Source organism: Falco peregrinus, chromosome 2 (assembly GCF_023634155.1).
Source record: "Falco peregrinus isolate bFalPer1 chromosome 2, bFalPer1.pri, whole genome shotgun sequence".
Lineage (NCBI taxonomy): Eukaryota > Metazoa > Chordata > Aves > Falconiformes > Falconidae > Falco > Falco peregrinus.
The window spans coordinates 117,205,348-117,228,288 of NC_073722.1; the positions used below are offsets into that span (position 1 = coordinate 117,205,348).

The following is a 22,941-nucleotide window of genomic DNA, read 5'->3' on the forward strand; positions in this document are numbered from 1 at the left end:
ACAGCCAAGACTCACACACCTCATGAATGTATGATATCCAGTGGGGCAAAAAACACCTGCGATGAGTTAGCCAGCACTAGGATGAAAGCCTTGAAACCAGAGGAAAGGTACTGATGCAAGAAGCCTCTTTTCAGAAATCAAGCTACAACTACTGAAAACATTTCTCCCTTTCACTAAAGTAGGAAGTTTAAGACGTCTGACTATTTGCTCCCACGTAACACTACTGAAGCACCTTAAAAAAGGAAAATCTGAAGAGGCAGGTGCTCCTGATGCATGTTCAGTATCTCCAGAGATGAAGGAAAGGCCCTGGAGATGAGCATGTCCCAGAACAATCTGGGCCTGACCATGAGAACAATTTGCTCCAAGCTCCATACTCGGGAACCTGAACTCCAGCGGGATGAATCCACATAGAGCAGGGTGTGGAGTAAATAGCAAACAGAGAAGGAAATGAAGGCTGTAAAAAGGATATGCTTCCCCTGGCTCAGACTCTGCTCTCTGGAAAATCACCTCTTAGGAAAATTCGTGGGACATGATGAACACCAGGACCACTGATCCTGACAGCTGGCACAAGGTGCCACATGCCAGCACACCCCAACACCACCTCTAGATATTATCCACTCAGCCTGCATCTACTCGAACTCACAGCTGCCTGTTTTTTCTTTAAATCCTGAAAAATTACAGAGCACCCTACCTAGGAGCAATGAATTTATGTGAGTTTATGACATGCACAGCAAAGAGCTTGTGACAAATGACAGCACACAGATCGCCTAGGCCTCCCTATTGTCTCAGCAATTAATATCATACTGATGACGACATTCCCTGGAAAGGCGATGGCCAGAGGGCTAAGATGCTTCCGGACACTGCAGAATGACAAGTGACCAAGAAACTTAAAGGGAAAAGCACTTAGCACAGGTTTCTTCCCAGAGGACTGAATTCTGTTGATTTTACATCTCTGAAGTTCAGCCAGCGCCAGGGAGAGGGAAATGAAAAATGCTACCCAAAAGCTAGTGACAGTCCAGCCATCAACAGAGAGGGCCTTAGGTCTCTTCAGTAAGCACTTAACAAGATGAGAGTTAAAAATAAATCCCCAAACTCTACGCTGATCAGGAGAGGTAAACAGCACAATCTGCTGCTGAGCTGAATTGACAGAACAGCTCTAGAGGGATACAATCATATCAAGAAAAATTTGCTTTGATTAGTATGTCTCATTTTGCCCATGGACGAGTGCAGTACAGTAGTGAAAGACTGTTTGCTTGAATGCACTTCATGGTTTGTCTCGATTATGTTTGTGGTGTCACAGATGTCGAGAAGGACTGTAAAAAGACCATTTTCTTTCTGTAGTCTGACTTTCCCTGCTTCTCAAAAATAACTGTAATAGACTGAGGGAACAAATAGTACTTTGTTGCCATACTTTTTGGTAGTCTACTCCCAGACATGCCTCCAGAGACACGACTCCTTGAGGCACCAAGGTCACAGACACCATCAGTCTTGTATTTCCGCACCACTTTCTTATTTTCCTTTCTTTTTTCTTTCCTTCTCCACCAAATGAGGAACTAGCTCACATGTCTGCAACCTCCATGGATGGGGAGGGCTTTACCCCAAAGAGGGGGAGGGGAATTAAATCACTATGCCTCTAAACACGTATCTTCACCTCTGTAACTCCCAATGACATGCAAGATCAAATTTTCACACGTGTAAACCAACAGGAGAATGCCTGGGCTCTGCCTCCATATGTACAACAGAAATACACAGCCCAGCCAGGTCTGCGTCTATAAGGCAGACGATCTCTTAGAGGGCAGACCTGACACTATTAATCTAAAACCCGCACTACTTACCCACACCTATCATACCCCACTGAACCGCAGTTAACTGGCACCATCAGCCAGCATGCCTGTGCAGTCACACTGCTGACACATCAAATTTAAATACAAAACAATAAAAATAAAAGCTGCCTGGTCACTTTTTTTGCCCTGGGACAGCTCCCTTCCTCTTAAGAGTTATTAATATCTCTAACAAAACACTGACCTTGACAAGGCCATGTACCCTCTGCGGTGTCCAGGAATTGTTGGGGGTGCAGGGGAAGAGTGGCGGAGGAGAATTTGATTTACTTATCCAAGTAACTCTTCTACAGTGATGTGGTGGTTTCACATATTTAACCACCTCTCAGGGCAATAAACGCCACAGGCATCCAAAAATGCCCTCTGCCACATGAGTGTCATGCGCACTCATGATGAAGTCAAGATAGTTTCAGAGAGAACAGAGAAGCCCTGAGTCACTAAATACTCCCAGCACAAGCTGGTTGAGCACAATGCAGCTGGACTGCAAGTGGGTGAGGACAGCTCTCCTCCTCCCTAGGAAGGAGGGAGATGCGTTTATGGGAAGTGTCTTAACTGAAGTGTAACTCTAGTAATGTATTTCCTCTTGCATCAGACGGGTTCACCCTTTACGGCATGTCTGCTGCAATTCGGGCCAAACTCAAACTGAGAGTATGAGGCAGGGACTGCGAGTGCAGTCACTCATATGCGAAATACAACAGGATTCACTAAGCTGAGAGGGAAGTGACAAAAACGTCAGAGAAAAACCCTCACAGAATTACTGAAAAGCATTCGATAGAGATGTACCCTAGACATCTGATCTACCAAGCACATTACGAGAACGGAAGCAAGTCATATGTCCAGTTTCCCATCAGCGACTGGGGACGCAGGACTGAAAAATTAACACCTTCTGGGCCAGAGCTGGCTGCAAAGGGGGGGCACAACGGCCGCAAACGGGGGGGGGGGGGGGGGGTCTCCCTCCCCGTAAGGGCCAGGCGAGTCACCGAACTCACTTACTGCCGCACGGGGGTTACGTCCCTTCGCTTTCGGACACGGCAGGGAGGAAGGAGCGAAGTCCGAAGCAATTCGCCACCGTGAGCGCCGTCCCAGACGCCCCCCCCCCCCCCCCCCGCCGCCCCCCGTGGGGCTGCGGGGCCGGCCGGGGCGCCGAGCTCCAGCGGGAGCACCCGCGCCCCCACGCCGGGGGCTGCCACTGCCCCGCGGAAGGCGACCCCCTCAGGGGCTGGGCGGGCTCCCTCGGGCGGGCAATGTCGCCTTCGGCACCCGAATTCTGTCGCCCCGCTCTGACCGGCACGGACGCGCACCGCCGGGCGGCCACAGCCGCCCCCCTCCCCGCCCGCCGCCGGAGACCCCGGCCCGGGCTGGCCGCTGCCCGCCGCGCCCACAGGCCCTGCGGCCTGACGGAGCCAAGCGTGACGCGACGGTGCCACAAGCAGCCGCGTTCCCGCCCCCCGGGCCCAGCAGCGGGAGCCCACGGCCGCGGCCGGCACCCACGGGCGAGCGGGCAGCCGGGCCCGAACCGCCGAGCTGTACGGCGAACCCCGCGCCCCGTCCGCCCGCGGGGGGCAGCGCCGCGCCAGCCACGGCCCCGTCCCTCACGCTCAACTGGAAATACCTTTAAAAAGAGGGGCTTCTCCCGCAGGCCGCTGCCACCGGGCGAGCACGGCCGGCTCCGGCGGGAAGGTGTGCCCGGACACCGCGCACCCCCACCCCGCGCTGCCGCGGGCCCCGGCCGCCCCTCAGGAGCCGACCGAGGCGGGGGGGGAACCGGCTCACGCAGGGCGGTGGCCGCGCAGGCAGGGCCGGGCCGGGCAGGCCAGTTACAGGCATCCGCTTCCGCCAATAGGAGGCGGCGGAGCGGCGCCGCCAACCAACGGCGGGTGGGGGGGGCGGGACCTGCCCCGTTGTCAGTTTGCAGCCAATCGGCGCAGGGGCGCGGGGCCCGCAGCCCCCGGCACCGTGAGGGGCGCCCACCCCCCCCCGCCGCGGCCGCGGCCACCTCTCGCCACCCCCGTGCCCTGCCCCTGCACCGGGCCGCCGCGGAGACCCCCTGCCCCCGCCGCCACTCACCGGGGCGCATCCCCTGTCAGAGCCGCGGCATCGCCCGCCGCAGCCGGGGCTGCCTCATCCGGGTACTCCGGCGGCGGGGCCGCCCCGTGATTGCATCACAGCAGGGCGGGGGAGCGACGTCACGGAGCGGGGGGCGGGGCCTCCCCCACGTGGGGCGGGGGGGCCCGGGCTGGTGCGGGGGGGGGCCGGGCTGGTGCGGGCCCGATTGCCCCGGCTGGCCCGGCCGCGGCTCCCGGTTGCCGACCCCTCCCGGGAAACACCGACCCCCTCCGACAGCCCGCCCCGGCACGGCCCGGGGACCCCCGGCCGCTCGCCCCGTCCCTCCCTTCTCCCTTCCGACCCACCCGGGCGCTGCCCCCTCCCTGCCCTCCGCTGCTCGGGGCCCCGGGGCGGGCAGGCCCGGGGCATCCGGCCCTAAGGGCGAGCGATGGAGGGGAGCGGGCGGGCACCGGGGCACGGCCCGAGCCGCTGAGCCGCCCTCGTCCCCTGTGTCCCCTGCACGGCTTTCCTGTCCCGAAAGAGCCCCCCCGAGCGGGCAACTCGCAGTGCGCTGAGGCCCTTTGAACCCCCCCAGGGACCCCACTGGCCCTGAGCCGAGCTTAGGCCACCCAACCGCCTCCCAGGACTGTCTCTTCCATCCCGGCTTTCCCATTCCCTGCTCCCCCGGCTGTCCCGATGACCACGCAGCCCCCAGGGCCATAGGCAGGTGCCTGCCCGGCAGCCGGGCTCCCTTGCGCTGACCTAATACTTAGGCTTCGTTTGCATGCCTGATTTCCTACCCTCTGTAATTAGCTGGCCGGCCTGCGATTAGAGCAGGCAGTGCTGTAGGGATGCCCTCCTGCTTCGCTCCCTGTGGGCCAGGGTGGCGTGGCAGTGGCCGAGACCACAGCTGTACTAGCTGCCCTCATCGGGACAGCCTGTCCCCTCCATGGGCACGGTGCCACCAAGGCCACCTCTGCCCCCGCATCTGTCCCCACAGCCTCTCTGCCATGTCCCATCCACCCATATATGGGGTTATCCAGGTCTGATGCTCTGGTGCTTTTCCACATTTTCCTGTGGCAGATGGGAGAGGTGGCTGTGGATAACCTGTGGATGGAGAGCATGCATCACTCCCTCCTCAGCCAGGCGTCCAGCCAGTGCCATGGATGTCCCCCGACACCTGCACAGGGCTTTCCAGGTCACCCTGCGTGACCTGGGTATTGCACAAGGCCACAAATGCTGCTCGGCAGCGTCAGTGCCGGGTCTGGGACGTGCGGCAGAGCACGGCTTTGAGCCACACACTGCACCTGAATTAGAGACTGTGAGAGGTAGGGAAGCCACAGCGTTCTGTCAGAAGTCATCCTGGTGGCAAGCTGCCCTTGGAGCTGCCCCATCCCTCTTGGAAACAGCCTTATTCCCAGTTCGTGCACCTTCCACGGTATTCCCTGTGCCCAGCCACATCTGGCTGATGCTGGTGATGCTCACAACCCTGGTCCACACCACCCACCTCCACCTTCTTGCTTCAGCTGGCCCTCTCCATGGCTCTCTGGAGGGCAGACAGGGCGATCAAGGTGGCTGTGCAGAGGCTGGATGCCTGACTGGGAGAACATCTCCTTTTGCAGCTTCCAGCCCTGTGCTGCAGGAGCAGCCACAGCTGGTGATGCTGGGTGGATGCACAGCCCAGCTCTGGGGCAGGTCGGGTGCCACTGTCATGCTCTGGAGCAGGCTGGGCACCCATTCCTGTGCTCTGAAGCAGGCTGGGTGCCCATCGCTGCAATCTGGAGCAGGCTGGGTGCCTGGTTTTCTCTCTGCACTTCAGAAGCCATGAGGAAATGGCGTGCACCGTTTGCATTGTACATCCCACGTGGTCTTGGTGCAGTTTTTCCACGCTCTTCAATCACAGAGCAGCCCCTGCCCCGAGGGGACAGAGATGCAGTACAGTCATCTGCAAGGAAATGAGCCGAGCTCTCACCAGGGAGCTGTGGGCAGGGGTCAGTGCTGCACGCCAACAGCCTCGCTGCGCTGGGTAGCCATCCATGCTGGATGCGCATGGATCTGCGACCTCGCTACGAACATCACAGAGATCCTGACTTGTGAGGCAGCTGGAAATGAGCTGTGTGGGTGTGAGGGGGTCTCCTTTATGAAAGTGCCAAGGGTGTGACCTATGCAACCCTACACTGATTTCTCAAGGGGCATCCACGGAGTGGCAAACCCCTGGTTTCTTTTCTCTCCAGTGGGATACTTTGAACCCCAGCCCAAGCTCCTCAGTCCCTCTTTCCCAGATTGAGTGTTTAGGTTAACAAAATACCCTTTGCCTTTCCCTGCGCCTGGTGGCACCGCTGTCCCAGTCAGCTGCTGATGTCAATGCAGCATCTCTGGGACCAGGGATGGCTGCCACCAGCTCCATCAAAGCAGCCTTTACCAAGCGCCTCTGTCCCAGCCCAGCAGGGTTTTGCTTCTGGCAACAAAGGCGTAGTGCTGGCGGGGGCTGTATTTCCCAAGAGGTCCGGTGTGCCTGCCTGGTTAACACTGATTTTTAAGTCAATGTTTGCTTTGAGGTTGCTCCCGGCTGCACCCCATTGTAAACTGGAGCTGTTCCCATGCATTCGCCAAGGGCTCGGCGCTTCCAGCCGCACAAAGGAGCAGTCACTTAGCATTAGCGGCTGCACAATGCGGCTGTGTCTCCCTCCAGCCGAGCCAGGTCTGTGTTTCACCAGCAAAAGCCCCTCTGCTGAAAGGCTGGGGAGAGACAAAGCAGCCGTAATGGATTCGAGCGAAGGGGGGTCTTTCACAGAGGCAGGGGGACCCGGCGTGGGCAGGAGCCAGGGCTGTCCCACGGTCCAGGCGTGGGTCTCCCAGAGGTTATTCCGATGCGGGGTGAGCAGGGGGCCATGGGGGCAGGTGGGTTATATATTTGCAAGGGCTGTGCCATGGCACAGGGAGACCTGTGGGGCAGACAGCTCCAAAGGGTGGGATACAGGGTTGATGTGGGTCCCCGGAGGAGCAGTTATGGGCTGGGAATTATTGGCCCCGATGTGGGGCCCTGCAACGTGCAGGTACTCATGGGTATCACCTCAAAGAGATGCTGGCAAAGGTTCAAGAGGGAGAAATAGTTGCCGGGACTGGCTTTTGAAGGGCAGAGATTTTCTCACTAATCCCTGCCTTGGAGGGGTGTCTGGAACCAGCAGCTCTCACCGTCTCCAGGAGCATCTCAGCTGGGTGGACAGAGCTGGGAACATCCCAGCCAGAGAGGGGAGACACATGGGGCTGCCAGCATCTCCCCCCATTTCCCCTGCTCCAGCTGCACTAACCCTGTCTGCCCATACTCCTTAACCAGGTGAAGCAGCCGAAGGAGGGCTGAGTGATGTGCAGTGCCTCTCAGCTGCCTGGCAAAGGATTTGCTCATCGGCGAGGTGAAGTGGTGCCTGAGCTGCCCCAGCCATGGCAGGGGGACCTGGCAGGGCTTCAAGGCTGGCAGCAGTCCCCAGGACAGGCAGCTGTAGGGGAAAGGAGCATCTGGGTGAAGGAGAAGCTGGGATGGGGTGGGATACAGCCCATGAAGCAGGGCACTGCTCTGTGCTAGGCAGCAGCATCCATATCTGCTTGTGGCTCTGGAGCTGTGAGTGCTGCCCCTGCGGATGTGGTCTGAGAACTGTCAACTCATTGAACCTCAAGAGCTTTATGGGGCTCAAACTGGCCAAGCCTGGCTGCTCCAGGGCTTGGGAAAGGTGACGTCTGATCCAGTGGCTTTCTGACCACTGCAAAAAGCCCAGCCAGCCTTTGGCCTTGCACGTCTCCCACCAAGGACTCATGTCATGAGTCTGCTGGCCTCAGCGCTGGCAGGTGCTGGGGAATATCGGCTTCCCTGCCCAGACTGGTGTTTGCCCCCAGACAGCCCCGATCCTGCAGCCCTGCCCCGCTGCCTCCTTCCCCAGCTGGCCAAGGGCAGCCTTCAGGGCAGGACCTGTCGTCTGCACCTGAGCTCTGCTGCTCACACCTACCCATGGTCCCCATCCAAGTGCCACGCTGACAACAGCAGCAGCAGTATTTCATCCTTGCAACCCAATGGGTTGAATCATGGCTATTTGGAGCCCATGAGAAGTGGCTCCTGTGAGGGCTCTGTGTGCCTCCCAGCAAGGAGCAGGGAAGGGATGGGACTTGGGGGGATGCAGGGAGGGATGGGACTGGCAGAGATGTAGGAAGGAATGGGTTTGGGGAGGTTACAGGGCTGGGGATATGAGAAACCCTGCAGGGAAGGATGAGGCTGGGAGGAATTTGGGAAGGGATGGGACTGGGAAGGATGGGATTGGAAAGGGGGTGAGAGTGAGGGCAATGCAGGGAGTGCAGGTCTGTGAAAGATGTGGCAAGGCTGTGGTGTGGGAGGTATATGGAGAGGCAGGGGTCTAGGAGGACTTTGGAGTGGGGGTCCATGGGCAATGGCTGTGGGGGGGATGACTGGCCCAGGCAGAGCCCCTCGGTGCTCCCTTCACGGCCCCCCCATAGAGGCTTTGCTGATGGGGATCCCCCTGGCTCTGCCCTGGGCTGGGCGCCCTGACGGCTCTGTGCTCAGCAGTGGGGCTGGCTAAGACTCCGCTTGCCTGGCGCGTGTCCCGGCAGCCTGCTGGAATGATGCGGTGGCCAGGAACACAAAGCCACTTGGTGCCATGCCGCTGCTCTGCGGCATGGCTGGGGGGACTCCCCCCCCCCCAGGATGAAGTGGATCGGGATGAGGCTGAGTGCAGCAAACACCCATGGCTCCTGCTCTTGCCATGCCTGCAGCAGCCTGGGGCTCATTTTTGGGAGGGGGGAGGCTGGGGGCTCGCCGCTCAACCTACAGCCATGTGTCACCAATACCCAGTGCTCTCCTGGGATGTGCCCAGATGGCTTAGTGGGATTGTTACCCAGACAGCCCAGGTGAAGGCAGGTCAGGGGAAAGCTTCAGGACAAGGAGCATCATTAGGGCAGCGGTTGCCGCCAGCCGGCAGTCACATCCCACTACCTGCCAGGGGATGAGGGACTCTCATCCTCCATGGGTCAGCCTAGGGCAACAGCTCGGTGTGGGGACCCACCAGCCTGGACAGAGCGATGGCTGGATCCAGGCCCAGGGGAGGGCTGACACTTAACAGAGTATTTCTTTAAGCACAAAGGCAGCAAATCCTCTGTTGCACTCAGCCATGGGGTCACCTCTTTTATTCTCCCTCTTGCACCCAAAGTCCCCCTCTGAGATGGCTGTATCCATCCATACAGAGACTTTTTTTGATAAATGCTATTTTTATTGACTACTCTGAGCGCTGTCTTTGGTGCCTGGGCAATATTTGCCAAATCACTTCCTTCAACAGACTTTGATAGCAATTCCTAAGAATACTTGTTTGCAGCTCAGCTTGCCTGTCAAAAGTAGAGACATCCTGAAATGCTGATTTTCTTCATTATTCCATGCTGCTCCAGGGCATGCATTATTGCAGGGCTTGAAGCTGACCTGCACTTGCTCCCATTAAAGGCAGCAACCCCTCTGCAATCTCAGCTCTCAACTCTCCCCTCCCTCCTGCCATTAACCAGCATCCTGGAGAGGCTGGGGTGGAATATGAGGTGGGACCAGGGCCAGGGAGATGAGGAGGCATGTGGGGAAGCAGCCCTGGGCCTGGGGACAGGGACATGGGCCAGCTCTTGCCACCACATCCGGGGGGGTCGTGCAGCTCTGGTCTTGCTCACCACCTCTGGTTATTGCATTTGAGCTGCCCCCAGACTCGCTCGAGGCAGCTCCTGCAGTGAGCTGCTTGATGGAGGGCACCTTTGGGGGGGAAATAAATGTTGAAGGAGCCCCTGGAGACTGCAGTTGCCCTCCCAGGCATGGAAAAAAACCATGCACCATTGATCTGTGTGGCTCTGCATGGACTAGATGGGACAGATCCCTGATATTTGGTATGAGGATAAGGTTCCAAGGGCTCACACCAGACTCAGGGTCATCATTCCCAGGAGGGTTTGTTGCCAGCATCAGGGAGGCAGGGGCAGGTCAGAGCAGTGATGCCCAGGCACTGTGCAGGTCCCTTTGCAAAGCCCGCAGCATCTGGCAGGAAAAGATCAGCAAAGGGTTTGGGGACTTTCCCAGCTGTTCCTTCATCTCGTCAAATGGCTGGACCTAAATTTCTGATTGGCAGAAGGATGAGCAGATCCCATCCATGCCGGTGAGGAAAAGGCAGCATCCCAGCTGGTGGGGATCACCAGCTCCAGACCTTGGCACCCCTGGAAAGGCAGGCTCAGGGTTTTACCGGTGCATTCTGGACTTTTTTTTTTTTTTTTTTGAGGGTAGCCAAAGCACATCCGAGAGCACCACCTCCTGGGCACAGCAAAAACCACCGAGGAGAGAGCTGAAGGAAGAGCTCTTGCTCATTTTGGGCCACCGTCTTAGCTCAGTTGGCATCCTGGTGGTGGGACTCCATCCTGCCAGGTGTCCGATGGGCAGAGACACCCAGAAGGAACAGACACTGATTTTTCCACTCTGAATTCAAGTAAAGCAAGCGTGGGAAAAGATGGATGAGCTCGGGGACACGTAAGACCCTTTAAGGAGTTTGGGTGCCCTTGAGCTTCTCCATCTTTTCAGCTATTTGAATTTATTTTGACACCATGGAACTGGATATAACTCAGACAGGGTCTAGGACCCTTGGACCCTCCACCAGCACGGTGCAGCCCTAGGGAAGTAATTTTGCTTCAATAAGCTTCTTCCCCAGCTGGAATATCTCCCTGGGCTGGGATCAAAAATTTACTTTTTCCCATCCCTCCCCTTTACCTTGCTCCCATCAATGCCAACAACTTGCTGTGTGTGAGCTGGGGCTGGGAAGAAGTGGGAGGAGAATGGGTCAAGCAGAAACTGCTACAGAGCCTCAGATCTGCAGGCTGAGCATTGCTAAGGGAAAACCTGGGGGAGGTTGGGAGGACTGGCTGTGACCTGGGTGGGATGGGGCAGAGCACACTGGGCCCACCCAGGGTGATGGGGAAAAGGTGAAAATGAGTAATGTAATGAGTCTAATGAGCCCAGCATGGAAAGGAGCTGAGGAGAAGCAGGAGGGGCAGCATCCCCACCACACTGCCCTGCAGCTTCACTGGGGACATGTCAAGGCCACTGGGCAGGGACACTCGCCATCACAGCCATTCATGGCACTGAGAGACGACAACACAGAGATGGGCACAGTGATTCCTCCTGCAGCTTTTGGCCATCACTCGTTCACAGACTGCCCAAGCCAGAGACTTCACCCAGTCCAGCCTTTCCAGCAGTCACCAGCACGCAGACGGGTTGTGGCTGCATGGCAAAGCTCTCTGCATGCATCTTGCCACCAAGAATAAATCCAGGATTTTCTCACCAGGATCTTAGCCCCGGCTGAGTGAAGGGATGTAGGATATGTCTTTGCTCATTGGAAATGTCCCTGCTTCATCAGTTAGGATCTGAGGAAGCGCAATATGGATTTGATATGGAAATATTGTGACCTATGGTGATTATTTGCATGGCACCAGACTCACAGATAGATCAATCTTCTGGTTTTAAATGTGCTTTGAAAATAAGCACTTTCACATAACTGTATGTAATAGCATTTCCCCTCCTCCACGTCTGGTTGCTGAGAATGGAAATTTTGGGTGATGCTGTGGAAGACAAGGGCTGTCTCTGCAGTAACCTCTTGTCCTTGCGAAAGGCTGCAAAGCTCTGTCCAAATGCCGCTGTGGTTGCAGGGAAGGGACACTGCAGCGAGGTCTGTGTCCTTCTTGGGGTCAGAGATGTCCCTTATTCACTGGAAGCCACCAACCTGAGAACAGAGGTGGCCTCAGCTGTGGCCTCTGGAGAGGAGCTGAGCCTGGTGCCACCTTCTTGCTTGGATAAAAGGATCCTGGAGCCCTTGGCCCTGCATCGGGTTCGAAGTGGGGCTGAAATACTGGCCATGAGCTGCACTTTTTAAAGCCTGAGTGACAAATACAGGCAGCGTTTAGGGACTTGCTTTGCCCTTGAACCTGATTTTTGTCCTTCAGGCACTGGCAGACTCAATCCTGTCACTCAGGAAAGCTGTAGCTGCACTGGAAGTGGGGCAAAGGTATGGAGAAAAGCCATGCCCGGGAAAGGACGAAACTGCTGACAGAGCTGGGGCCTTGATATGCCAAAATCCCTTTGATTTTGGCGTGGTCAAAGCAGCAAAGGGAGGCAGACTCGTTTTTCCAGTGCCTATGTATAGAACCATGAGGTCATAGTTTCCGAATGTGGAGAGCATTTAAAGTATGGGAAACAGGAATTTCCACCCCGCCTCAGTGCCAACAGAGACTAAACAGAAGCCGAGATGTTCGGCTGCCCCAAATCTGCTCCCGCTGGCCCAGATCACTTGTTCCACACTGGAGATCTCGATGGGTGCAAGCAGCCCTGGCAACTCCAGCAGTTTGAAGGAGGGGCCAGGGGATGGGGACGCTTACCCCAGGGGTGACCGTGCAACCTCAGCCCTGGCACGATCTGTCTAGAGAGGTTTCAGCCTCAATTTCTGACCATCCCAAGAAAACTGGGATAACAAATGGAATGGCTTGGCCCTCGATCCTAAGCAGAGGTGTGGAAGGTGTTGACATTCTCTTGGTCTCTGTCTGGTGAGGGACGGGTCCTCATGGCTCAAGAGGTGCCCCCTGGGGCACAAGCCTCCCACCATGGGTGCTCTCTGCAGAGGGCAGATGCAGTTTGGCAGCTGTCCCAGTGCACGGGCTGTTCTGGTGGGGTCGCACCCACCCTTCTCCTTCCAGAAACCAGCCCTGTGTTGTAACCACTGCAACCGCTGCACCCACAAGCGACTGATACTGCTGCCCACGCCTGCAGCCCTGTGCCCTGCTGCAGTACCCAGCCACGTGCAACCACCCATCCTACCCATGGAGGGACTCCAGGGCTTATCTCTTTGGATTTTGGGTGCCAGGGGGTGCACCTCCTCTTCCGCCTGCCCCATAGACCCTGCACAGCCCTGGGCACCTTCCTGAAGCTGGAGGAGCACAGGGCTGGGAATGTTTCCGCAGAGCACTTCCCTGCCCCAAGGCAAGACCTCCCAGTATGTCCAGGTTTCTCCTGAAGGTTTATCATGATGGAGACCCCAGGTCCTCTGGGGCATTCAGACCCCTTGATGGTGCAAATCCAGGTCACGTGGGTGCACCACCACAGCCAGAGCCAGGGAAGGCATGCAGGCAGGCGCCTTGGGGTCACCACGCCTGCGCTGGGGACCTCTTCTGGATGAAGCAAGCAGTACCCAGATCCCCGTGGAGCTGCTTGGCAAGGATTGCGCGTGGGCTGACAGTCCTGTGGCCGCTCACTGGGCTGAGGGGTGGCAGGGGTGGTTGGAAAGAGTTGAGATTGAGGCAGGAGCAATCCGCCCTGCTGGCAGTTTTTGCAGAGAAGATGCCTCTCGGCTTCTTGCCTGGGGGTCAGGTGAGGGACGGGCAGCACCCCGGGACACGGGTAAGGCCACAGGGAACCTTCTCTCTGTGGGTTTCCAGCTTGCATGTGGCCAAACAGTGACTCACAAACCACCAGTGGCTGCTGAGATGACCAAGAATGGGGCTCCTGCCTGCCCTGAGCCTACAGGGATCCTGCTGCTGCCCAGCCCAGGTTCCCAGAGATGCTGGAACCCTTTCCCAGGGCAGGTGTGAGGTAGTGACGGTCCCCATGCCTACTCAAGTGTATTTTTGGGTCATGTACTGCCACACCAGGGCTCTGACCTGATGATGTAGGACAGGGAGTGCAGGGCTGGGGGGATAAACATTTGGGGCATGAGGAGGTGAGGGCATGTGGGGACGAAGATGTGGCCAGGGCAAGGGATGGGGAGTGGTGGAGGGTGGAGGTGAGAAGTGTTTGACAGGAGCCCAGCCACAGGGCAGGATGCTGCAGCTCACCCTGCTTTGCAGCAACAGAGGCGTATGGGGTCCCGGCATCCCCTTTAGTGCCTGTTTCATTGGGGTTTGACCCAGGGATGAGCCCAGCTACAGCTTCCCATTACATGAGGGAAAGCAGGCAGGACCATGACTCCTGTCCCTGCCCTCTGACGCCTGACGCTGGCTCCTCGCCCACTCCCTGGCCAACCAGGCAAATATCAGACCTTTAAAACCCGAACGAGTTCCTCCACATTCACTCCCCAGGAGCTGTCGCTGTCCCTGCTCCAGCTTTTGCGCAATGCACCCGCATGAAATGCGCAGCCAACACCTCTGTGTTATATAGGCGTCCCAGTCCTCTTGGCTGGTGCTCAGTGCTGGGGCTGGGGCACGGCCAGCCCTGCTGCTGGGGACCGTGGTGGAGTGCATGGAGGGGCCCCTGCCCTGGTGCTCTGCAGCAGGTAAGGGGACTTCGGGGCATAGAGGAGCCAGTGCACAGGGTTAGGGTCTCCTTCTGCAGCGCTTTGGGGTATCAGTGAGTCCCAAATCCCTCCTAAGCCAGAGCAGGAGCCTGGATCTTTCTTCTTTTGCGTGGGGAAGGGGTGGCTTGTTGTGTTCTTGCAGCCATCCTGGTGCAGGGGGTGGCTCCTGTGCAAGAAAAGGGCTGATGAGGAGGGGATGACAAGACCTCCAGAACTGGCTGTGACGATGTCCTTGGGTGCAGTCATCTAATGAGAAAAGGGCTGCAGTTTTGGTCAGGTCTGAAAATGCTGTGTCTGGAAAAACCTGCAGGTTCTATGATGTTCTAGTCCCTGAACTGCCGTAAGAGAAGGGAGCTGAGCTGCACATCCCTCCTCCCCTCACCCCTTACCCCTTTCCCCTCTCCTTTATTCCTTCTCCCTTCTTCAATCTCCCTTCTTCCTTTCCCTCTCTCCCTTCCCTGAAGCTGCCATGTGCATGCTCTCTGCCCTGGGAGTCACACGGGAGAGCTTCAGACCCAGCCCAGACCCAGGTCTGGGGATCACAGCATCCCCCCGCTCCCACTCACACCCCGGGCCAGGGCGGGGGCTGGCTGAGCTGGCTGGGCTCTGCCAAGCTCCCTCTGACTAACAGGAGACGCTGGTCTCTGAGGCTGCACTGTGCTCCAGTGTGAGCGGGGAGCATTGCCCAGTGATGGCAGTGGCCTGACCACCAGCCTGGGACATCCTCCAGCAGCCTGGCAGGAGCCTGGCGTGGGTCCTTGCTGCCTGCCCCGGTGATGGCATGCTCCCTCTCCATCTCCGTGGTGTCCTGTGCTCCCAACTGCCCTGCTGACCTGGCCTCCCCCTGCTCCTCTTGGCCCCTCTGTGTCCTCTGGGATGGGAGCATCTCCCTTTCTGCAGCAGGTTTCTTTGTGGGATGGGGCTTCCCACCCACCCCTGTCTACCGGGAGCTGGCAGTAGTGACAGAGGCACTCGTGACACAAGCTGAACTTGCTTCACCTGTATGAGGCACGGAGCAGGCAGACACAGCTCCACCCAGGGGGTCATACCTTTTCCCATGTGATTTTGCAGCCAGAGCTTATTGCCCCTGGTGGCTCTGGAGCTTTGGTCCTCCCATCATCTCTCTCTTGCCCCAAGGGCCACACTGAGAAGCTTAATGCTCCTGAAAATGTCCTGCCTTGTTGAGACCATGCCTAGTAGCCATCCACTGCATCTGTTAGGGCAAGAGGGCAAAGACAAGAGAGCAGGGAGGAGGAGGAGAGATGAAGAGATGGATCATGTTAGCCATTGCATCCGAGACCCTTATTAACCCATCTCATCTCTTCCTTGCAGCTGGGGAGCGCCCATGGCTGACAGAGCAGGGATGTCTGAGACCTCGTCCAGCAAGGAGGGTCCCCCAGCTGAGTGCCCAGTGTGCTACGAGAAGTTTCACCCGCTGGAGGCCATGCACCGCAAGCTCAGCTGCGGGCACACCTTCTGCCACGACTGCCTGGTGAAGTGCCTGCTCTCCACCAAGCTCGACGGCCAGGTCCAGAGCAGCATCATCTGCCCCGTCTGCCGCTACGTGACTTTCCTCAGCAAGAAGGCGGCTCTATGGCCACCCAAGGCAGGCACCAATCCCCGGACACTGGAGATGCCTCTGTCACCTTCCTCCTTGTCCCATCTGACCAAAGCAGAAGCCAGCAACACCTTGGTGGTGCCCAGCCACTTTGTGATGCCGGTACAGAGCTTTGATCGGTGCTGCAGCACAGGGAACAGCCCCATGGACTCACAGGGGGTCCCAGGAGAGCTGGCGCGGGAAGCCCACATCTTTGTCATCAGCGACCACGGGATGCCACTGGTGGACACGGACTGTGGCTCTCTGGGGGGGAGAAGCAGAGTGGACACACAGAGCTCGCTGTCATCCAGCTCGGCCCTGGGGGTGAAGTGCTGCCAGTCACCCATTGCCCTCGCCGTCCTCCTCATCTTGACTGTGGCCATGCTGGCGGCTGTGCTCCCTTGGCTACTGCTGGTGAAGAGGGACTCGTAGAAGGGATGGGATCAGCTCAGATACTAGAGTGGTGTCACTGATGCTGGGACAGAGCTAGGGCTGGAACCTCTCTTCAAAGACCCCTGGAGAAAGCCCAGAAGCAGCTTCAGGTGAAGCTCTCTCATCTGACATGGGACCAAATGGACTTTCAGACCTTTCTGCAGCTCTCCAGGTGCTCGCAGTGTCACTGCTGGAGTTTTCTGCCTCTTTTGGTTAAAATATGGTGGGTCAGACCCTGCTAGTGGGTTCCTCCAGTGTCTTAGCAGAGAGTGTGGTTGTTCCTCCTGCACCCTGGGACAGCATGTGTGTGTGGGGGGTGGTGGTGAGAGGGCCACGCTGGTCCCTCCCCTCCATCCCAGCTGCTGGGGGGCTGTGACCATGGCACCCAGGTACCCAGAGCCCAGGGACAGCCAAGGGCTCTGTCCATTGGAGGATCAGGGCTGCCAGGTTGGAGGTCCCCAGGCTCCCCAGGCTGTTGGGGTCAAGGGGTTACGTGATGCAGCCACCCTGGCACAGAAATTCATGGCTTTCTATCCCAAAGATGTGAAGGTGAGTCAGAGCCTCTAGCTACCTGGCAACAACAGCAGTGAAACCGGAGGATGGACAGAGTGATCCTGGCCCCTGTGAGCTCACCTTCCCCTCTGCCAGCCAGTGCTCCCCTTCCTGCAGAGCCATCAGGTGGGAAGGGATGCCAGCCCATCCCCCAGGCAGTCCCAGCCTTGCCCTCCCTCACGTCCCTCTCTGAGCTCCCCAGGATTGTGGCCTTCCTCTCGGTGCCACAAGCACCCCTCCTGCTCTGGGGATGCAGGCGCAGGCAGAGGGGTGTGGGCAGGGAGCTAAACCAGAGGTCTGGACTGTATAAGGAGGCAGATTTGGGATTGCACCCTGCTCTCTCTGCCAGAGCCCTGTGTCTTGGCAGAGCGGTATTTCCTCATCCCTATATTCAGCTCCCAGGAGTTAATACCCAACGGCACATTTTCACCTATGCAAGCAGGTTAGGCGTGCTCAGCCCACGTGCCTCCCAGCTCTGCCGTTTGGGACGGGTCCCACTTAGGGGAGTCTCAGCCCTTCACCCCAGGATCCCTGGTTTGGGAGGGGAGCAGGCTTCTGAGATGCACAGCTAAGATTTGGGACCTTCCATGCCTGCTCCCAGGGGAAGTGGGGGCTGCTGGTCACCCCCATGCTGGAGCTGCCCACTGATGCTGGGGTCCTTCATTGTGTTTTTCCCAGCTGTGCACCCCAACACAGCTTCTGCATCCTCATTGCCACCTTTGTCCTCCTGACCCAGTCCCTGGCCCCGTGGGTGCTGCTCTCAGCCCCATCATTCAGGAATGTGACCCTTTCACGAGCACCCCAACGTGCCTAGGAGGACCAGGACATCCCTCATCATCGCCCGTGGGAGCTGGTGGCAGGGTGGAAGGCTGGCACATGATTCCCATGCTCCCGAAGAGAGGTTCCCATTGCATGGCTGAGCATGAAGGACAGGCATGGGCAGCAGTGCCACTGAGGAGCTTTGGGATCAGCCAGAACATTTCAGGGGAACAGATAAGAATCACTTGGGGCTGGAAAGGGGTGAGAGGCGTGGGGCAGAGGAGTTGATGGTATCCCAGCCCTTTTCCTGGGGTTACAATCAGGACACGGTGCCCTGCCTGGGCTGCTGGCTGCCCAGCTTCTCCCTGTGATGCTGTTACTGCACTTCCCCACCCCGTGCCTCAGTTTCCCCACCCACACCCAGGGCACAACAACACTGACCCCTGCACAAAGCACTGGGAGATCGCCTGGGGAAAAGTGTTGAGACACTGCACTGGAATGGGAATCCTATTTCATAAGAAATTATTACCTGATAATGACGCGTCCAGGACTCGTTATTTAATAACAAACCTTATTATTAGTCTGTCTGGGGAGTTAATACAGAGTACCAGGGAACCAGCCCCTTGGCAGAGTGCTGCTAGGAGGTAGGAATGCTCCCCCCACCCCCACCCCCACCCCCCCCCCCCCCGCCATCTGCATCCCGAGGGGCTCCCCAGGGGCTGGGCTGCAGCAACCCACTGCTGCTAGAGCCCTGGAGATATTTGGGCAGGGCAGCAGGGAGAGGAAAGGGCTTCAGTGGCAGCAGGGGGATGAGATGGGATGTCTTGTGCTGTCTCGGGGCCACACGCTGGACCAGAGGAGAGGGGCTCAGTGGGGTGTTTTCATCAGGGGCAGCCCGTGCCAGGGACCAAGAGGCCTGGGGTGGGGGCCCAGGGGCATCACCCACCCCCTTTGGAAGCACGGAGGGCATTTGCCACAGGGTGGCACTGCTTGGCCAGGAACGGCTGGCAGGGCTGGCAGGGGCAGGCACGCTGGACCCCCAGCCCCCTGCCTGGGGTGGGTGAGGGCCAGGCAGCAAGAGGCTGGAGATGCCCTGGGAAATCCTGTGCTGAGCATCCACTAGCTCTGCTAGGGGTGGCACGCTCCTGTGCCCGCGGGCACGAGTCAGGGCACGTTCACACCAAGACCGGCTGCATCAGCCCGCATCATGCCTGCTGCTCAGGGCCAGCTGATCACCCACCATCGCCATGTCCCCACCATCGCCACCTCATCTCCAGGCAGCAGGGCCAGCGTTTGGTGCTCCCAGAGGCATGGGTGTCTGTTGTTTTAGGTTGGAGTCTGCCTGCATCCGGGACACATGCTCCCAGGCCCTTCCTGTGCAGATGGAAAAGCTGCCATCACCCTGCGTTGTTATTAAAGCTGATGGCCGGTGACAGACCTTCCTGAGCCCTTTTCTGCTGATGGTCCCTGGGGGAGGTGTTTGGATCTCCAGCAAACAAGAGCCCCCAGGTGCTGTACAACTTGTCCCCCCACCAGGCACGTGTCTATTAGAGGATACTGGGGGCATTTCCAGTTCAGTCCGGAGTAACTCAGTGCTGTGGTTTATCATGGTGTCCTAGTGTCCCAAGGATAACGTGCCTGCAGCTCTGGGACACGTATTGGATGGTAGCGTTCTCTGCAGATGTCCACCCTGCACACCACCCGTGGCAGGGACACACGCATAGTCTGCTTTGGCCTCGCCATGTCTGTCAGCAGATACACCAGCATGGGGCTGTGGGCAGCTGGTTGCTCACTTATGGCCAAATTCGCTGATGAAGAGCCCCACACAGCACCTTGCACCTCACCTTAGCTGTGGGCTCCCAGCACACAGCCAGCGCTTGTGATTTAAGCTGAGAGCTGCCAGCAGCTCCTGATGGTGCCCTGGGTGCCCTGGCTCCATCATGTCTGTGTGTCACTGGTATTGCATCCCAAATGCCCCCCCTCCCCAACACACAGCTCACCCCGTGGCTCCCATCAGAGACCCCTCCACACTGACCTACCTGGTCCAGCCCTGTTCATCCTGTACTCTATCCCGCACTGGAGAGGGTTGGGGTCTCCCATCCCAAGTCCACAGGAGGCCCCAGTGATGCTGGAGCCACATCCCCTGCCCACAGGTAGGAGCCCAGAGGCCAGGCTCTGCTCATCAGCAGTGGAGGCCACCCAAGGCAGTAACCTGGAATGCATGGGCCAGGCAACTGGTGGAGCCCATTAGGGTGATTACTCCCTAATGCGCATGTGCAGATGAAGCTAATGGCTCTCTCCTGCAGATAAGGAAGACCAGCCTGCATGCACACAAAATCAAGGGTCACCTCATGGTGTTAGCATAGCTAAAGGCCCAGGGACATGTCCTCTAGGCAGCTCTGGAGGAGAGGACAGGTTGCTGGTGGATAGGGACTTTGTATGCCTCGGTGATGAGGACAAAGGGCTCTCAGGCATGGGGCAAGATGCTGGAATCCCTGGTGTCAGTTTGGGACTGCCCTGCAAGCACATGGCAAGAACTAAAGCCCAGCCTGGGCTGCGGGTGGGTATTTGTGGGCAGGGGGAGAGCATGTGTGTATGTATTTGCGTGTGTGTCCGTGTGTCCCTACGTCCAGCAAGCAGCTGCCTGTGTGCATGGGGGGATGTGTGTGACTGTTGGTCCGCGTGTTTCCATGCATGTTGTCATGCCCGTGTGTTTTATTTCCAGCAGCTGCCTATGCATGTGTGCCTCAGCGAGCATTTTCCAAAGAGGTACTGGAGCTGAAGTGAGAGACTGGGCATCTTCCATGCCACTGGCATGGCCCTAGGACTGTGGCACCAGTTGTCCCCATGGAGGGAACTGGTGGACTGATCTCTTGATGGCCAGCACAGCCATGCTGTGGACCCTGTTTGTGACCTGATTTTAAAGCAAATTAAGTCCCCCTTGTCTTTTAGTTTAGGTTAGTTTAGGCATGTCCCATCCCTCTGAACTGTGTAGCGCTCATCTCCTCCACCTTGGTGGGGCTGGAGCTCTCCGTCACCCTAGCTGTGCTCAGCGGGGACAACCCAGTCCTGGGCAGGGTCATTAGGGTCCCAGGGTGTGAGAGGTGTTTTCTCTTTTGCTGTAGTAGGAGAGGTCTCCAGGCCATGTTTCTTCCCAGGAGCCCTGCAGCGTGGCCACAGGCTAGATGATCACAGACACATGGCTCTAACTCAGTGGCAGGATGGGCAGGTCACAGCTCTCAGGGTACTGACTCCAGCCCTCAGCCCACTTGCAGTGGGCACCATCTCATGCCATGGATGCATGGCCCCGTCTGTGCTTGGGGGGACATCATGGGACATCCCCAAAACCAGCCTTTCCCACTCGCCCCTGGGCAGGTGTCAGGGCTCCTGGGCAATGAGATCCACCAGGCTACGTGATCCCAAATGAGCATCCAGCCTCTGTGCTCTTGGGCACTGCACGCTGCAGGCAGGGCACGTTGGCATGTATTGCCAGGCATTGCCACTGCTCATCCAGGCAGGCTGGCTTGGGGACCTTCCCTGGGTGCCAGTTGGCTGGAGAAGGGGTCAGGATGTTTCTGCTAGTGATGCGATTTTATAAACATGGCTATGTGGATGAAGCTCCTATCTCCTGCTACAGGTTTGGGGACCCTGTTGAGGGATGACTCGGGCCCATGCAGGGCCTTCTGAGGATGCTTCTCCTCTCATGAGAAGGATGGGGGTACAGATCCATCCCATCGACATGTCTTCTGCCCTCTGGAAAGAGATATCTCCTGCCCTCGTGTAGCCCCTACAGGAACACCAGTCCACACCACGACCACAAGGGTTTAATGCTCTTCTTTTAGGACAGGGCACCAAAACTGCCCCAGGTTTGAGCCATTTCTCCCAAGTACTCAGAGATGAGTATTCACTGGGTGGAGCACTGGTTTGAGCTAGAAGAGTAGTTGTGTGATGAGTTCATGGGGATGAATAGATGGATGGATGGATGAAGTGTCAGGTCAGTATGAGAATGGGTATTAAGCGGAGGTATGCCTGCCTGTGTGAGGATAAAGGGCTGCGGGTGGACCTCCCCAGCTCCCTTTGTGGGATGGACAGTAGGTAAAGCGGGCACAGGGGTGATAGGACTATTCAAGGTGATATAAGCCTTGCCATGATACTGTGGCCCTCATGACCCCCCTCTCTGGTTATGTGGCACCTTGAGTTGTGCATACACCAAGGTCATGTTTCTAGTTCTACCCAGCTGGTGTGGGATGTCCATGTGGATAGGAGAGGGTCCCAGGAAACCCTGGCCAGTGTTGCAAAGGGACAGAGCCAGGACAGCTGAGGAGCTGGCAGGCATTCCTGATGCAGCATTTAACGTGTTCTCCTGCACAATGTCCAATCATTAACTCTGCCATTCCTGAGTCATCTCCCACCACTGCCTCCACCCATCACCCATGGCATCCTTTAACTCTGCAGGTGGAGTTGTACTGCAGGCAATCAGCACATCATGCTAGCTGGTCTGCAGCAGCTCGGGTGCCAGCTGATGTGGCTCCAAGTGTCCTCTGTCATCTCCTTCCCTTCCTCTGCCTGAAAGAGTTGGGGTGGGGTGTCTGCAGGCCACGCTGTGTTCTAGCTATGCCTGTTGGTACCTTTTCTCCTCCCTGTGCAAGCTGATGTCAGATGGCCTGTCATCCGTCCTTCACCCTGCAGTGCGGGCAGGATTCCTGCAGATTCCAGCATGTGTGATTTTCCCTGGCTGGAGAGCCCACACTGCCCTTCCCACACTAACAGCTCCAGATCTTTGCATGATGGCAGCAGGGCTATGAACCCTGAATAATGGCTGCATAATGCATCATTAGCAGGAGAAGGTGGCATTTTTATGGCATGGAGATGGGAGAAGTGGGAATTGTGCAGGGCCCAGGAGTGCTTACCGACCAGACACGTCAGCAGGCTCCATTAGGAGCCAGCCTCTGAAAGCCCCAGCTCCATCAGCTGAGATCTCACCATGAATAATTGAGAAGGTGGCTCCTCCGAGCTCCCTCCCCTCCCCTGCACCGAGCCAGGGCCATGGAGAACAGTGTCATCCAGAGCCTGGAGTGGGGCTGGCCCGGTGTGTCCAACGTGGCTGGTGTGGGACATGGACAGGAGGTGACACTGACCTAGCTGGCTGTCCCTATGCCTGGGTCTCTCCAGCCAAGATCCTTTTGGCTCCATCTCCAGCACATGGCAGACACCTTTTTACATTGTCCACCTGTGCCAGCGTATGGGGCATGGTGCTGGGCTGGACTCTTCTTCTTGGGCTTTGCAGAAGAGTGGGGTTTTCCAAGCCTGCAAGGGGACTAGGTGTTTGGCAGTGCATGAGGGACTTGGCTAGTGTCCTCACTAG

General features: G+C 57.7%; 2 protein-coding genes across 4 annotated transcripts in view; one reads left to right on the forward strand and one right to left on the reverse strand.

Annotated features, from left to right (window-relative positions):
* Positions 1 to 4,006, reverse strand: part of NDEL1 (nudE neurodevelopment protein 1 like 1) — a 29,260-nt gene extending 25,254 nt beyond the window's left edge. Inside the window, exon 1 of one of the 3 annotated variants that reach the window (XM_055794256.1) lies at positions 3,906 to 4,006. The gene's annotated coding sequence lies outside the window, so the exon portion shown is untranslated. Of the gene's footprint in view, positions 1 to 3,450; positions 3,641 to 3,905 lie in introns of those variants that run through there. The other 2 variants (XM_055794258.1, XM_055794257.1) reach the window with 2 other exon arrangements.
* An 11,593-nt stretch (positions 4,007 to 15,599) lies between these two features.
* On the forward strand, positions 15,600 to 16,265 carry RNF222 (ring finger protein 222). The gene has a single exon (XM_005236208.2). It carries the CDS (start codon positions 15,600 to 15,602, stop codon positions 16,263 to 16,265), a length of 666 nt encoding a protein of 221 aa, XP_005236265.1.
* Positions 16,266 to 22,941: the final 6,676 nt, after the last annotated feature.

Coding starts and splice junctions, on each gene's coding strand:
- RNF222 (XM_005236208.2), top strand. CDS start 15,600: ATGTCTGAGACCTCGTCCAGCAAGGAGGGTCCCCCAGCTGAGTGCCCA.